Source organism: Pelodiscus sinensis, chromosome 31, assembly GCF_052426305.1.
Source record: "Pelodiscus sinensis isolate ZL-2025 chromosome 31, ASM5242630v1, whole genome shotgun sequence".
NCBI classification, from domain to species: Eukaryota; Metazoa; Chordata; order Testudines; family Trionychidae; genus Pelodiscus; species Pelodiscus sinensis.
This window is the reverse complement of record NC_143082.1, coordinates 1,416,858-1,433,216: the sequence shown is the minus strand read 5'-3', so window position 1 is coordinate 1,433,216 and position 16,359 is coordinate 1,416,858. Positions and strand designations below refer to the sequence as shown.

Below are 16,359 nucleotides of genomic sequence, written 5' to 3'. Positions count from 1 at the left end.
ACACTTCTCCCCTCCCCGAAGCGGGCGGCAGGGCCGAGCTGCTGCAGGAGGCGTTTGGGTTCCCCCGACCTGCGCTCTGCTTAGCTTGAATCGACACACACAGCCGTCGCCAGCCAGGAAAGCGGACCGGCTCATTGGCAACGCCAAGCCCAACAGCTTCCCCAGCCCCAAGGCTTTTCCCCGCCCCCCACGCCCGGGAGTTCGCCAAGCCCCCCTCCTGGCCAGCGCTGCATTCCCAGCTGGGACAGGGTGCACGGAGAAGCCCCAGGCTCCGGCAGGGCAGGCGCCTGGCAAGCTGGGATGGAGGCCGAGCTGAGTGCTAACCCGGCGACTCACCCTCCACCTCGAAGCGATAGACGTGGCCGAAGAGATACACAGGGGACAGCTTGCTGAAGCTGGACTTGGTCTTGACCGTCCACCCTGGGAGGGGAGAGGCAGAGAGAATTGAGCACCCTCCCGTCTGCCCTCGCTCCCATTCCCAGGCCCTGACTCTCAGATAACCAGCCCCTTCCTCCTGCAGCCCGTGCAACCCCCCGCTGCGTCCCCACAGCCAGGCCGTGGCTGGGCCGCCCTCGCTGGCCACGTGCTCCTGTCCTCACCACCACGCCCTCAACTGCGCCTGATCCGACGGGCGCCACGTACGCAGCTTGGGAGGGATCCCAGACAGGTCTGCCCGGGCCCACGTCCCCGTGGCTGTGCTCGTGGTGCCACGCAAAGGAGACAAAAGCAGCATCCTGGGGCACAGAAAGCCACTGATTCCAGGCTCGCCAGTCAAACCCCAGCCAGCCCTCCGGAATGCTCCGCTCCGGCCCTCAGGGCCAGGCCACGGCCCGCCCACGAGTTCCTGGCTCCAGCCCTTTGGGGAGGTGAAAGGGGCGCGTGCAGAACCTCGCCTGGGAAGGCCCTGCTGGAGCGGCGAGAGCAGCAGGTGGTTCAAAACAGCCACGTCCACTGCAGCACTGGGCCACATCTCCATGCTCTGCACTGGCTTCCCAGACAGACCACGGTCTCTGTCCTTAGCTACAAGGGGCTCAGCTCCCCTGCCAGGCCCAACAGCGCTCTCTGCCCTAAGGGCTAAGGCCTGGCCATGCAGGAGAAACCCCCCCGGGAAGGAAGCGCTTTGCCCCTCCCAACACAAGGGGCGTTGCTCCGACCTGCCTTCTCCAGCGCGGAGCCGCAGGGACGCAGCCAGGAGAGCGCTGTATATGCCGGGGGCCTCTCAGCTCTCTTGTTCGCTGCAGCAGGCTCCCTATGAGCCCCCCTGGCCCCCTCCACCTGTGGAAGCCTCTTCCAGGACTGCCTTAGACACCCTCGTACTAGCCCCTGGCCCGGATGCCCAGGGCGCAGGAGTCACACAGCACGCCCAGAGCCTCCCAGTAGGCAGAGGATTCCTCCAGGTCCCCCCTCCCTCCCCCCGCTGCCAGCGTGTGACCCAGAGGAGCGCAGGACACAGCCCCGCCCTGCGCCGACGTGCTGATGCAGCAGGAGCCTTGCAAAGTTTATCAGCAAGATAAAGTGCCTGTCCGGAGCAGGAGGGTCGGCTGAGGTCAGCTCTCCGTGGCCGACACATAGCCAGCGGGGGGGGCAGGTACCTTCCAGCCAAGCAGCGAGCTGGAGGAGCCGTGGCCCTGCGGGAAGTGACTGAGTTACAGGGAGAGAAGCCCTCCCCAGCTGCGTCGGGCACACGGTGTGGCTCCTGCTCCCTGCTCAGAACAGGACTTGTCCTGGTTAGAAACAGCATGAACGACGGGGCGACGTACAGCCGTTACCCCAGGGAACCCCTATGTCTGGGCAAGACACGCTGAGCACCCCTCGTGCTACACGGCTGCAAAGGCACCGGATTGATCCTCACCGCCCTCTGGGACTGGGGCTGAGCTGTATGGCTGCTGCACTTCACCAGACAGGGCTAAGTGACCTGCTCTGGGCCCCAGAGGGCATCGGTGTCGGGGCTGGGATTGGAGCTGGAGTTTCGAGGTCCCTGATCCGGCTGGACTGAGACAAGCCTTCGGGTCAAACCCAGCGAGAGCTGAGCCGTCTCACAAACAGCAAGGCCTGGCTTGCTCATTAGCCGAGGCTTGCCGCAGCATCCAGGCATGAGGGATGCGAATGGTTAACCGGTAAACATCACCCTTATCAGGTGCGGCTTGGGGGGTAGTTCACCCATGGCCCGGCGGAGCAGCTCACCCCCCCCCCGGTTAACCGGGATTTTACATCAGTGTGGATGGACTGCTCCCCCACAACCAGAAGCTGCAGCCCTGCTCCCCGGCTGTTAACACAGACACACAGACGGCCCCTTTGCCATCACACGCCTGGCCAGAGAGGCAGGCAGCAGGCACAGCTACCCCAGGCCAAGCAGCCCAGCGCCCAGGAGCAGAGTCAGCGCGGTCTGGGGCAGCCACCATTCCAGCACCGCCAAGCGACAGCCTCGCCCTCTCTTCCGCGCCGCTGGCACACCGAGCTCTGGGGCGCACCCAGGAGCAGGACGCAGGCCTCCTTGCCCCTACGGCCAGTGCGACAAGCACCCGCACCCAGCGAGCCGGGCGGCGCCCAGGACGCTCACCGTATTTCACGTTGTTCCAGGCCGAGAGGAGCTTGCTTTTGATCTTGTCCACCTCGTCAGGTTCGCTGGGCTGGCCACTTGGCGCCCCCCCGGGAAACAGCCCATTGCAGCCCCCGTCCTGGCTCCCGGCCCTGGGGTTAAAGAGCTTCCTGCCGTCCGAATGGTGCCGCTCGTCCTGGCTGACGTACTGCACTGAGGCAGGTGAGACGGAATTCATTTAGGAGGCAGGAGGGGCGCAGGCGGCGCTCGCAGGGCGGCAGGGCCGGGGCGCGAGGGCGCAGGCATTGCCCGGAAAGCAGAGCTGCTGAGCGACCAGAGACAAGGGGGCATTTTCAGGGCAGCAGTGACATTCAGATGCCCCTGTTTAGCAACCCCCCTCCCATTGCTTCCTGCAGGCCTGCACCCCACCCCTCCACGATTGCTCCAGGAGAAGGGCACTTAACATGGGCTGGGCTGCTCCACACAGCACAGGTGAGCAGGAGGCCCAGGGAGCAAAGCCAGGCACTGGGGCAGCAAGTCAGCGCAGCACACCAAGGCAGGGGAGCGCCAGGCGGTTCGTAAACTTCTCCTAGAGCCCGTTCTCCTCGCAGCACCCTCCTGCCCCACCCCTCCCCAGGCAGGGACCTCGCCCCACCCCCACCCTGCCTTCCTCACCCCCCCTCTTTCCACACAGGGAGACGCAGCTCCCTGCCGCACTAGGTCACAGCCCAGCCCAGGACTCCCTGGTGCCCCCCGCCCAACACCCTATGCCTGAGCCAGGCATCTGGGTCGGGGGAATCCCCCCACGGTCCCCTCCACAGCCCTGGCAGCTCCAGGCCAGGCTGCTCGCCACCGCTCCGCCCTGCTCCCCAGAGCCCCCTCCTAGCCCAGCCCCCCCCAGAGCCCAGGCCCCCCCCAGAGCCCCCTCCTAGCCCAGCCCCCCAGAGCCCAGGCCCCCCCCAGAGCCCCCTCCTAGCCCAGCCCCACCCAGAGCCCCCTCCTAGCCCAGGCCCCCCCCAGAGCCCCCTCCTAGCCCAGGCCCCCCCCAGAGACCCCTCCTAGCCCAGGCCCCCCCCAGAGCCCCCTCCTAGCCCAGCCCCCCCAGAGCCCCCTCCTAGCCCAGCCCCCCAGAGCCCAGGCCCCCCCCAGAGCCCCCTCCTAGCCCAGCCCCCCCCAGAGCCCCCTCCTAGCCCAGGCCCCCCCCAGCCCCCCCAGAGCCCAGGCCCCCCCCCAGAGCCCCCTCCTAGCCCAGCCCCCCAGAGCCCAGGCCCCCCCAGAGCCCCCTCCTAGCCCAGGCCCCCCCCAGAGCCCCCTCCTAGCCCAGCCCCCCCAGAGCCCAGGCCCCCCCCAGAGCCCCCTCCTAGCCCAGCCCCCCCAGAGCCCCCTCCTAGCCCAGGCCCCCCCCAGAGCCCCCTCCTAGCCCAGCCCCCCCAGAGCCCAGGCCCCCCCCAGAGCCCCCTCCTAGCCCAGGCCCCCCCCAGGCCCCCCCAGAGCCCCCTCCTAGCCCAGGCCCCCCCAGAGCCCCCTCCTAGCCCAGCCCCCCCAGAGCCCAGGCCCCTCCCCGGCAGCTCCGGCCACTCGCCGCCCCCCTGCCCGGCCCCGCCCCCCACCTGGGCGGCCTCGGGGCGCGGGCCCGGCCGGCTGCGCTGCTCACTCCATCCCCGGAGGGGCCCCAGCGGCTCCCGCCGCCGCCATCTTAGCTCCGGGCCAGAACCCGGAAGCGGCCGCCCTCCTCCGGGCGGAAGCGCCTCCCCCAGCGCCGCACGTCACCGGAAGCGGCTTTGCCCGGCGCAGCTCGGAGGTCAAAGGTCAACTGAGCCTAAAGGGCCACAGGGGTGACGTGGGCTGGCGGGGTCAGAGGTGAGGGGTCGGAGGTGACGTGGGCTGGCGGGGTCAGAGGGGAGGGGTCGGAGGTGACGTGGGCTGGCGGGGTCGGGGTGAGGGGTCGGAGGTGACGTGGGCTGGCGGGGTCAGAGGGGAGGGGTCGGAGGTGACGTGGGCTGGCGGGGTCGGGGTGAGGGGTCGGAGGTGACGTGGGCTGGCGGGGTCGGGGTGAGGGGTCGGAGGTGACGTGGGCTGCCGGGGTCGGGGTGAGGGGTCGGAGGTGACGTGGGCTGGCGGGGTCAGAGGTGAGGGGTCGGAGGTGACGTGGGCTGGCGGGGTCGGGGTGAGGGGTCGGAGGTGACGTGGGCTGGCGGGGTCAGAGGGGAGGGGTCGGAGGTGACGTGGGCTGGCGGGGTCGGGGTGAGGGGTCGGAGGTGACGTGGGCTGGCGGGGTCAGAGGGGAGGGGTCGGAGGTGACGTGGGCTGGCGGGGTCGGGGTGAGGGGTCGGAGGTGACGTGGGCTGGCGGGGTCGGGGGTGAGGGGTCGGAGGTGACGTGGGCTGGCGGGGTCAGAGGGGAGGGGTCGGAGGTGACGTGGGCTGGCGGGGTCGGGGTGAGGGGTCGGAGGTGACGTGGGCTGGCGGGGTCGGGGTGAGGGGTCGGAGGTGACGTGGGCTGCCGGGGTCGGGGTGAGGGGTCGGAGGTGACGTGGGCTGGCGGGGTCAGAGGTGAGGGGTCGGAGGTGACGTGGGCTGGCGGGGTCGGGGTGAGGGGTCGGAGGTGACGTGGGCTGGCGGGGTCAGAGGGGAGGGGTCGGAGGTGACGTGGGCTGGCGGGGTCGGGGTGAGGGGTCGGAGGTGACGTGGGCTGGCGGGGTCAGAGGGGAGGGGTCGGAGGTGACGTGGGCTGCCGGGGTCGGGGTGAGGGGTCGGAGGTGACGTGGGCTGGCGGGGTCAGAGGTGAGGGGTCGGAGGTGACGTGGGCTGGCGGGGTCGGGGTGAGGGGTCGGAGGTGACGTGGGCTGGCGGGGTCAGAGGGGAGGGGTCGGAGGTGACGTGGGCTGGCGGGGTCGGGGGTGAGGGGTCGGAGGTGACGTGGGCTGGCGGGGTCGGGGGTGAGGGGTCGGAGGTGACGTGGGCTGCCGGGGTCGGGGTGAGGGGTCGGAGGTGACGTGGGCTGGCGGGGTCAGAGGGGAGGGGTCGGAGGTGACGTGCGCTGGCGGGGTCGGGGTGAGGGGTCGGAGGTGACGTGGGCTGGCGGGGTCAGAGGGGAGGGGTCGGAGGTGACGTGGGCTGGCGGGGTCGGGGTGAGGGGTCGGAGGTGACGTGGGCTGGCGGGGTCAGAGGGGAGGGGTCGGAGGTGACGTGGGCTGCCGGGGTCGGGGTGAGGGGTCGGAGGTGACGTGGGCTGGCGGGGTCAGAGGTGAGGGGTCGGAGGTGACGTGGGCTGGCGGGGTCGGGGTGAGGGGTCGGAGGTGACGTGGGCTGGCGGGGTCAGAGGGGAGGGGTCGGAGGTGACGTGGGCTGGCGGGGTCGGGGGTGAGGGGTCGGAGGTGACGTGGGCTGGCGGGGTCAGAGGGGAGGGGTCGGAGGTGACGTGGGCTGGCGGGGTCGGGGTGAGGGGTCGGAGGTGACGTGGGCTGGCGGGGTCAGAGGTGAGGGGTCGGAGGTGACGTGGGCTGGCGGGTCGGGGTGAGGGGTCGGAGGTGACGTGGGCTGGCGGGTCGGGGTGAGGGGTCGGAGGTGACGTGGGCTGGCGGGGTCAGAGGGGAGGGGTCGGAGGTGACGTGGGCTGGCGGGGTCAGAGGGGAGGGGTCGGAGGTGACGTGGGCTGGCGGGGTCGGGGTGAGGGGTCGGAGGTGACGTGGGCTGGCGGGGTCAGAGGGGAGGGGTCGGAGGTGACGTGGGCTGGCGGGGTCAGAGGGGAGGGGTCGGAGGTGACGTGGGCTGGCGGGGTCAGAGGGGAGGGGTCGGAGGTGACGTGGGCTGGCGGGGTCGGGGTGAGGGGTCGGAGGTGACGTGGGCTGGCGGGTCGGGGTGAGGGGTCGGAGGTGACGTGAGCTGGCGGGTCGGGGTGAGGGGTCGGAGGTGACGTGGGCTGGCGGGTCGGGGTGAGGGGTCGGAGGTGACGTGAGCTGGCGGGGTCAGAGGGGAGGGGTCGGAGGTGACGTGGGCTGGCGGGGTCGGGGGTGAGGGGTCGGAGGTGACGTGAGCTGGCGGGTCGGGGTGAGGGGTCGGAGGTGACGTGAGCTGGCGGGGTCGGGGTGAGGGGTCGGAGGTGACGTGGGCTGGCGGGGTCAGAGGGGAGGGGTCGGAGGTGACGTGGGCTGGCAGGGTCGGGGGTGAGGGGTCGGAGGTGACGTGGGCTGGCGGGGTCGGGGGTGAGGGGTCGGAGGTGACGTGGGCTGGCGGGGTCGGGGGTGAGGGGTCGGAGGTGACGTGAGCTGGCGGGGTCGGGGTGAGGGGTCGGAGGTGACGTGGGCTGGCGGGGTCGGGGGTGAGGGGTCGGAGGTGACGTGGGCTGGCGGGGTCAGAGGGGAGGGGTCGGAGGTGACGTGGGCTGGCAGGGTCGGGGGTGAGGGGTCGGAGGTGACGTGGGCTGGCGGGGTCAGAGGGGAGGGGTCGGAGGTGACGTGGGCTGGCGGGTCGGGGTGAGGGGTCGGAGGTGACGTGGGCTGGCGGGTCGGGGTGAGGGGTCGGAGGTGACGTGGGCTGGCGGGTCGGGGTGAGGGGTCGGAGGATGCTGCCGCCTGTGGCAGTTCCGTGGCTGGGCTGCTGCCAGTGCCACTGGGGTGCAGCCTGCTCCCTGAGCCAGCCAGGGAGCAGAGCCCCAGCGAGGAGAGAGGGTCCCTTGCCCTGGGGCACCCATGCAGTTCCCAGGCTTAGGGGCCCGGCCGGCCTGTGCCTGGTGCACGAGGGTCCCTGTCATCGCAAGGCAGACTACTGGCCACACGGCCCAGCCCCAGCGTGCTGTCCACAGAGCCGCATTGGGAACTAGGCTGGAACATGCAGCAGTGCGGGGTGCCGGGCAGGGAGGGGGCCATCCCTGTTTTTGTGTCTGTGCCACAGCTGGAGCTCTGGGCACTGCCATGCCGCACCTGAGAGATACCACGGAGCACCTGGCCCAGTGGGGTCCCATGGCTGGGTTCCCAGGCACTGCCGCCATACACCTCATAGCAGGGCTAATCCATGCTCTGTGGTGTTGGTACTGAGCTGTCGAGTGGTTTAACACTGCAAGGCAGCTGGTTGTGTATTTTACATGGCAGCGTCTTGGGTGCCGGGTTCCATGCAGGTTCTATGGGTGGTTTGAGGTCCCACCCGTGTGTTCTCTCAAAATCAGCTGCCTCCTTGTGGTTTTCAGCTCTGCCCTCTCCCAGAAGCACAGCTGAGTCAGGTGCTCCTGGCCCATGTCTCTGGTGGCCAGGGCCCAGCAGGCAGATCAGAACTCGCCCCTCTCCTAGGCTGGGAGAGGCTCGGCACTTGGCTAAGAGCGGGGCAAAGCAGGCTAGAAATGGAGGGACTGGGAACAAGGGGGAGGGCATGTTACCTTGGCTCCCCGATCCTGCCTCTAAGGGGGGGTGATGTTGGGGGGTATCTTGCTGGTCGCTAGGCTTGGGCTGTCCCCTACTGGCCCTGTCTGTGAGCACGGCCCACAGACCGGTTCTGACTTGGGGGAGGGAAGGAGGAGGGAACAAAGGAAGGACGTGGGGAGAGGAAGAGTGAGTCTGGGGCTGGAAACATGATGGAGACAGCCTGGGGGGGGGGCTTGAAGACTAGGGGCTCAGGCACCCGCCTTAAGGGGTCTGGGGCATCCTGCCCCCCTCCTATTGCCACATCACGTCTGTGCTGGGCCGTTCTGGAAACGCAATAAACCCCTCTCTGCTCTGCGGGCGGGTGGAGACTGTTCTGGTGCTCCGGGGGTGCAGGATCTGGGGACCCCAATGCGCCGTCACAGGGGTGATGTGTCTGGCACAGGGAGCTGGGCGGGTGGCATATGGGGAGATGCACAGGGCCACTGCCGGAATCGAGCGCAGACTCAGGGAGGCTGGGTAAGGAAATGGGCTGGAGCTCTCCAGCTCTGTGCCATTGGTGCTAGGCCAGCCTCAGGTGGGAGGAGCTCTGGCTGTGGGGTGGGGAATGGGGCCTTTCCCCTTTAGGGGGCGCTCGTCCCCTCCTGTGCCAGGCCTGGCCCCCAGCAAACAGCCAAGATGTGCAGCCCTAGCGAAGAGCCGTGCGCCCCAGAAGGGTGCAACACCGGCTGCAGGCAGCAGGGGTCACACTCCACCAGACTAGAGCTACGTGCTCCAGTGTCTCAGGGTTTGTCCCTGAACAGCCCCTGGGCCCCGGGCGGCTGGCAGGGGCCAGCCCTGGGGGCCTAGCCGCAGCGCAGACGTCCCCTCCGTGGCTCAGCGGTGGCTCCTTGCGGAGCACAGGGCTTGTGACACGCCCCAGGGTGCTGGGTCCACAGTGACGTTTAATCAGCCGGTCGAGTAGTCGATGGCATTTCCGTGGACTTGGTCGATAAGGGGGGAGTGCGGGGCGAGCTCCCGGCCCCAGGAGCTAACCTGCCGCTCTGCCTTGTAAGTGTAGTAGGAGCCGCCTGATAGAGGCAGCGGGGCAGCGACCAGTAGCCACTTGCATCCCTGACCCTGCCGGAGTTCTGCGCTCCCCCCATCCGCAGCCAGGCAGCCCAGCCGGCAGGGAGCACCGGAGGGTTCTTGGTTCCCAGGGACCTAGCGCAGCAGATTGGTCAGCACAGGGACCAGGAGCAGCCAGCGCAGCCCAGCCTGAGGAGAGGGGCCCAGAGCCTGGCCCAGACCCCCCTCTCTGCCCCCCAAGCCAGCTCCAGCTCCCGGTCCCCGTCCCCAGTCAGCCCCTCCTCCCACCTTTGTCCTGCATCCCGGGCACAAGGTGTCACCTGCTCGCTCCCCTCCCGGGTGGAGGTTACGAAGCGCGTGGGCCGCTGTGTGGGAGCAGAAGGCTGTCCCCCCAAAACTCCCATCCCCATCAAGGCATCAGTACAGTGCCCAGGGACACTGAGGCACACACACGGGGTTACTAGAACTCGCGTGCAGTCCCCCCTTTGTCACACTCGCCACCCCCTACGCCCCAGAGAGGGCAGGCGCCACAGCAACGGGGCAAACGCTTACGGGAGCCTTCGGTGTCTGTGCAGGCCCCCCCTTGGCAGGGCCACTCGCAGTCCCTGTGCACTCACCACTGGTGCACAAGAGGGGGCGTGTGCTGCGGTGCCCGGCCGTGACCGACACCTGGCCCAGGGCACCTCGCTGGGAAAGAGCCGCCCTAGGAGTGACAGCCTGGCTGAGCTGAGCTGAGCCCAAGGCCAGGTTCAAGGTGGGGGGCGACAGCCCCAGTGGGTGGGTTCAAAGGTTAAGGGGGGGCTGCTTTGCTTCCCAGTTGTTTGGGGCAAGGGCAGCATAGGCGGGACACTGCAGGGACCGGGGGGCAGATCGGTCAGGGTATGCAGTGCCCCCTCCCACTCACCCCAGCCCGCTGGTCCCAGTCCCACGTGGGCAAGGGGCCAGATTCGGTGCCCAGCTTGTTCTGGAGCCTGGGGCTGCCCTGAGCGTAGCAAGCCAGCCCCTCCTCCTGAGAGCCGGGGCATGGGGTGCAGGGCCCCTTGCCCGCCCAGAGCCAGCAGTGGGCTGTCGTGCTGCACCCCTGCCCTGCCCATGGCTCCAGCCTCACGCTCCCCCTCGGAGGCGGGCATGAGCCCCTGGCACTGCCGAGCAGCTGGTCCCCCGCGTCTCTGGTTCCAGGGCTCCTCCTGCAGGGCCCTGTGGCTTCGCTCCCCCCCAGCCGCTCAGTTTAACTCCACCCTCCAATCTGAGGTGTCTTAGAAGAGCTGAAATCAGCTTTTCTTGTTTCCAAGCAGAAGCCCAAAGCCGCAAGGCCTCCCAGCCCTCAGCCCAGTGCCTGGCAGGCCGCCCACAGCCTGCACAGGCCAGGTGCCCCCTCCTTACCCGGGGGGGGCTGTGGTCGGGCTCTAACAGCGCTGGGGGAGGGGTCTGGGCAGCGTGTGGCTGAGCCTGGCCTTGCTGCATTGCGTGCCTCGTCCCCGGGAGAACGAGATCCCCACAGACACGGCCGGGGACCTCCTGGAGCCCTCGGCAGGGCTGGGTCACGTCAGGCCCCCAGAGTGCCCTGGGTACCCCAGAGAACTGCAGGAAGGGACCGCTGCAGACGGGGCCTATCAGTGCGAGCAGCCAGCAGGGGGAGCACAGGAGCACTGGCCCTTCTTTTCCTGTAGGTCCTACAGAAACCATTGCCGTGGCCGAGGGCTTTCTTCCCAGCAATTGCGCGTTGGGGCGTCTGGGGAATGCAGAGGCCCTGCCAGACCCGTCTCACACGAGGCCCCGTTGCAGCCTGCCTGCCTCGGCAGTGAGAGCCACAGAAATCCCCCGGGAGGCGGAGGAGTTGGCCTTCCCAGGGTTGCAGCACGTGGCCCGTTTTGCTGCAAAAATGCCCCCTCCCCCGGGCAGATCCCATCCCCCCCTCCCCCCCGGGCAGATCCCATCCAGCCCCCTCCCCCCCGGGCAGATCCCATCCACCCCCCCGGGCAGATCCCATCCAGCCCCCCGGGCAGATCCCATCCCCCCCTCCCCCCTGGGCAGATCCCATCCAGCCCCCTCCCCCCCTGGGCAGATCCCATCCACCCCCCCCACCCCCCGGGCAGATCCAACCCTGATCTTCCACGGGCAAGTCCGCCCTCCCTCCCAGCAGATCCACCCCAGCAGGGCTGATCCATCTCTTCCTGCGGGGGGCTGGATGGAACATTCGGTTTTTGCCAGGAGCCCTGGCTCGGGGTCCAGCCTGGGGCGGGGTGAGAGCCGCTGAGCTGCAGGGCCAGGGAGCCCAGGGCTGCAGCCCAGAAGCTGGAGCCTTCCCAGGGCGGGGAGCGGCTGGGAGCAGCCCTGCAAACCCGGCTGCTTCGCCCTTGGGCTGGGATGTTTCCCGCCAGCTGCCCCCAGCCCGGCCTAGGCCGGGAATTCCTGCTGGGCTGGGAAGGGCAGTCGGGGGAGCCCCTCTCCCTCCCTTCACAGTCAGAGCCTGGGAGCTTCCTGCCTTGCTGGGCAGAGTCTCTGCAACCCGCAGCCCCTGCCGGCCCGGCCCAGCCGCTGCCCCTCGCCCCCGACCCGCAGCCCCTGCCGGCCCGGCCCAGCCGCTGCCCCTCGCCCCCGACCCGCAGCCCCTGGCAGCCTGGCCCAGCCGCTGCCCCTCGCCCCCGACCCGCAGCCCCTGGCGGCCCGGCCCAGCCGCTGCCCCTCGCCCCCGACCCGCAGCCCCTGCCGGCCCGGCCCAGCCGCTGCCCCTCGCCCCCGACCCGCAGCCCCCGCCGGCCCGGCCCAGCCGCTGCCCCTCGCCCCCGACCCGCAGCCCCCGCCGGCCCGGCCCAGCCGCTGCCCCTCGCCCCCGACCCGCAGCCCCTGCCGGCCCGGCCCAGCCGCTGCCCCTCGCCCCCGACCCGCAGCCCCTGGCAGCCTGGCCCCTGCCAGCCCAGCCCAGACGCTGCCCCTCGCCCCCGACCCGCAGCCCCTGCCGGCCCGGCCCAGCCGCTGCCCCTCGCCCCCGACCCGCAGCCCCTGCCGGCCCGGCCCAGCCGCTGCCCCTCGCCCCCGACCCGCAGCCCCTGCCGGCCCGGCCCAGCCGCTGCCCCTCGCCCCCGACCCGCAGCCCCTGCCGGCCCGGCCCAGCCGCTGCCCCTCGCCCCCGACCCGCAGCCCCTGCCGGCCCGGCCCAGCCGCTGCCCCTCGCCCCCGACCCGCAGCCCCCGCCGGCCCGGCCCAGCCGCTGCCCCTCGCCCCCGACCCGCAGCCCCTGGCGGCCCGGCCCAGCCGCTGCCCCTCGCCCCCGACCCGCAGCCCCTGCCGGCCCGGCCGCTGCCCCTCGCCCCCGACCCGCAGCCCCCGCCGGCCCGGCCCAGCCGCTGCCCCTCGCCCCCGACCCGCAGCCCCCGCCGGCCCGGCCCAGCCGCTGCCCCTCGCCCCCGACCCGCAGCCCCTGCCGGCCCGGCCCAGCCGCTGCCCCTCGCCCCCGACCCGCAGCCCCTGGCAGCCTGGCCCCTGCCAGCCCAGCCCAGACGCTGCCCCTCGCCCCCGACCCGCAGCCCCTGGCAGCCTGGCCCCTGCCAGCCCAGCCCAGACGCTGCCCCTCGCCCCCGACCCGCAGCCCCTGGCAGCCTGGCCCCTGCCAGCCCAGCCCAGACGCTGCCCCTCGCCCCCGACCCGCAGCCCCTGCCGGCCCGGCCCAGCCGCTGCCCCTCGCCCCCGACCCGCAGCCCCTGCCGGCCCGGCCCAGCCGCTGCCCCTCGCCCCCGACCCGCAGCCCCTGCCGGCCCGGCCGCTGCCCCTCGCCCCCGCCCCCGCCCCGCAGCCCCCGCCGGCCCGGCCCAGCCGCTGCCCCTCGCCCCCGACCCGCAGCCCCTGCCGGCCCGGCCCAGCCGCTGCCCCTCGCCCCCGACCCGCAGCCCCCGCCGGCCCGGCCCAGCCGCTGCCCCTCACCCCCGACCCGCAGCCCCTGCCGGCCCGGCCGCTGCCCCTCGCCCCCGACCCGCAGCCCCTGCCGGCCCGGCCGCTGCCCCTCGCCCCCGACCCGCAGCCCCTGCCGGCCCGGCCGCTGCCCCTCGCCCCCGACCCGCAGCCCCTGCCGGCCCGGCCGCTGCCCCTCGCCCCCGACCCGCAGCCCCTGCCGGCCCGGCCGCTGCCCCTCGCCCCCGACCCGCAGCCCCTGCCAGCCTGGCCCTGGGCTCCCCCCAGCTCCTCCAGTGCCCCTCACCCCCGACCCACAGCCCCTGCAGCCCCGCCCGGGGTTCTCCCGGCTTGTATCTCTACATCTCAGCTGTCCTGGAAGCTTTCAGATCCCCTTTGCCACCCCTGGATTTGCCCCCCACCCACTCCTGCTCCGCTTCCAGGTGCCTGTGGGAAGCTGCATTCCTTTGGGACTAGCCTCATCCCCTCCCAGAAACACGCAGGCCTTGGAAGGGGGCTGGAGCGGGGGAAGAGGGGCTCTCTCCAGCTCTCCAGGAATCTCGCCCAGCTGCCAAGACACAAACCAGGGAAGGCAAAGTGCTAGTTACTGCTGGGCAACCAGCCGCGCAAACAGAGACTGGCTCTTCTTCCCGCCAGCCAGCCAGGGCCCAGGGCCGGCCACCAGCTCCCTGCGCAGCTGGGAACCAGAACGCCAGGCACCGTGCAGAGCATGGCGCTGACATGGCCTCTCACCAGCCGAGGGGGCTGTAGCCCCCCCTCGCGGTGCCAAGGCCACCCCCCTTGGAAAGGGTGAGTCAGGCAGGCTGCTGCCCCTGCAGGGGATGCCCCAGCGCCTCTCAGCTGGCCCGGCGTGGGTGGGGGCACCGTGGGAACGCAGCAGCTCCGGGACATGCAGAAGCAGGAAGAGGAGCTGAGCCCTGGGGGTGGCTGAGCCCAGCTGCTCCTGAGCGCTGGGAACAGGTGGGGCAGGGGCAGAGAGAGGCCAGTAGGAGGGGCACCGCCCTCTGAGAGCCAGGACCCCCACGCCCACTGCTGCCCTCATGCCACCTGGCCCCGTAGTGCCCGGGGGCGTCGCCTCGCTCAGGGCTGGCTGCACGGCGCACTCGCCCAGGCCCGTGAGCAGCCGGAAACAGCTGTGTCAGCCGCAGGGCAGGCGTGTGGACAGCAGGGAGTTTCCCGCCCGGGGGGCGCTTGGCGTTCATGCATTGCTGGGAGGGGGCGAAGCAGCCCCAGGGGCTGCAGAGTGAGGGGCGCAAGGACCCTGCAGCCTCCCCCAAGCACCCCTGTGCTCCTCACTTGACAGACACCCGGCCTGCCCAATCCAACGCCCCTCTCTGCCCCCAGGTGCCCGCTCGGTCAGTGACACAAGCGCGGGGTCACCTCCCATCCCGCCTCCCCCTGCTCTGGTCGCAGAAGAGGCGGGGGGAGCAATCGGGCCAGACGGGGGGTGAGGCAGCCTCCCCCTCTGCCCACCGCCCCCTGGTCTCAGCTCTTGTTGTCAGATCAGAGGCCGGCTCCCTGCTGCCCCCGGGCGCGGCTGAACGGGCTTTCCAGTGGGATGCTGGGAGCCCGACTCCTGGGCTCAATCTTCTAGTCCTGGCTCCGGGAGGGAAGAGGGGTCTGTGGCTCGGGGCATGGGCGGGAGGGGAGCCCCCGCAACATCAGCTAGAGCCTGAGTCTGCAGAGAGCCTGGGCGCGTTGCTCCGCCCCCTTCGGACCGGCGGGGAAGGGGGCGGAGCAACACATGGGTTGGACCAGTTGGCTGTGGGTGACACTACGAGTGGGAGGGGCCTGAGAGGTCCCAGCTGAGGATCCTGGGGAATCCCGATACCCCTCAGAGCTGCCCAGTCTGCACTGATTGTGCCTTTGGAGTGGGCGGGGTTTGCTGCGTGGGCGGAGCCTGTGATGCTCCCTCCCAATACGCTTCTTACCTGAGCCCCTGGGTGCCCCTTTCCACTGGCCCCGAGCAGAACTGGGAGAGCCCCTCTGCCCCCAGGCAAGGCCTGGTTTGGGGGTGGGGCGCCCGCACTTTCCCACCGCCTGAGTCCTCCGGCTCCTCAGTCCCCTCCTGCCAGCCAGCGAGCCGGGAGCTCGGCCGGAGGCCGCCGGCTGCTAAACCCTTATCTCTGCGCCAGCGTGGGCACCGGGAGCAGGCGCTGCCGGACGGGGGTGGGGTGGCTGGGCCGGCTGGCACGGCCCTGCGCCCATCCACTGAGCAGGCGGTGCCAGGGCACCTCCGCACCCGGTTCCCAGCTCCACGCAGGGCTGCCAGCGGCTGGGGGGATTCACACGCAGGGCCAGGCTGCCGGCCTGTGGGGCAGGGTGCTGGGATCCAGCCCCCAAGGCTGCAGCATCCAGACAGTTCTGTCCCCTCCCCATGTGCAGGGGGAGGAAGGCTGCTGCCATGCCCAGGCGTGCCCCATGGAATGCCCCCCAACAGCTCTTGCCCGCCCAGCCCAGGGCCCTCTGGGGGGTCTCAGCCCAGGGCCTCTCCCAGCACAGTTGGGGGACCCGGGCAGCCAAGGACACGGGAGGCCTGAGGCTCACTGGAGTCAGGACAAACCCCAGGACCCAGCTGCGCCTGAGCCAGCCTTGAACGCCAGCGCCCCGGCCACCAGCCTCTTGCATCCCCTTGGCTTGGCCCCAGCCCAGTGGGAGCAGCCTGTGCAAAGCTTAGGCCCCGCCCCCTGCTCAGGTAGTTGGAGGCCTGCAGGTGTGTTGCTCTGGTGAGGGTGGGGTCAGTGCTGGGGGGGGGGCAGCTTGCATGGCCCTGGCCGGGGTCTGACCAAGGGCCCTTGTTCTGCAGCACCATGGCCTAGTGGATTTGGGGACGTCTGCCCTATCCCTGGGGAGGAGGGGGCTGTTGTCCTGAGCCAGCCCCATGCCAGGCACAGAGATCCCCCTCTCTACTGGACCGAGGAAGTGGGTCTGGTGCTTAGAGCAGGGGGGCTGGGGAGCCAGGATTCCTGGGTTCTATCCCAGCTCTGGGCAGGAAGTGGTGTCTAGTGGTTAGTGCAGGGGCAGAGTCAGGACTTGTGGGTTCTATTCCTCCCATGCTACAGTGTCACCATAGGGAGTCACTTAGTTCCTCTGTGCCTCAGTTTCCCCTTTGTAAAACGAGGACAGTCCCTGTTCTACCTGGGGGCAGTGCCAGGGGACACCCCCTCCCCCTGAAACGTCTGCCCTGGAGCTTTCCTGGAAGGGGTGGAGCACAGTTCCCTGGGGGTGTCCCCTGGAGCAGCTGACAGGCCCCCAGCTGGGCCACCTCTGGCCTGGCGTGGCCTGAGCCCAGGTCACAGAGCCTGCGGGCAGCTCAGCTGCATCCGCTGCCAGGAGGAAGTTTGTTGCCCCCTCCAAGAAGGCTGCCTTGGCTCTGGAGCCCCCGCCAGCTTCGAGCAGCAGGGATGTCCCTGGGCCAGGGGCCCTGACGCTCCCCAGGACAGTGGCCAGACACGCTGTCTGCCCGGCGAGGGCACCAGAGCAGAACCCA

At 70.7% G+C, this 16,359-nt stretch overlaps 1 protein-coding gene across 3 annotated transcripts in view; it reads right to left on the bottom strand.

Moving 5' to 3' along the window:
• Window positions 1–16,359, bottom strand: part of ATG4D (autophagy related 4D cysteine peptidase) — a 34,239-nt gene that overhangs the window by 5,420 nt on the left and 12,460 nt on the right. Inside the window, exons 1-3 of one of the 3 annotated variants that reach the window (XM_075917770.2) lie at window positions 4,150–4,307; window positions 2,561–2,864; window positions 337–420 (exon numbers count right to left, since the gene is read on the bottom strand). In XM_075917770.2, coding sequence (XP_075773885.2) covers window positions 337–420; window positions 2,561–2,777 — 301 coding nt within the window. In that variant the 5' untranslated portion in view covers window positions 2,778–2,864; window positions 4,150–4,307. Of the gene's footprint in view, window positions 1–336; window positions 421–2,560; window positions 2,865–4,149; window positions 4,308–16,359 lie in introns of those variants that run through there. The other 2 variants (XM_075917771.2, XM_075917772.2) reach the window with 2 other exon arrangements.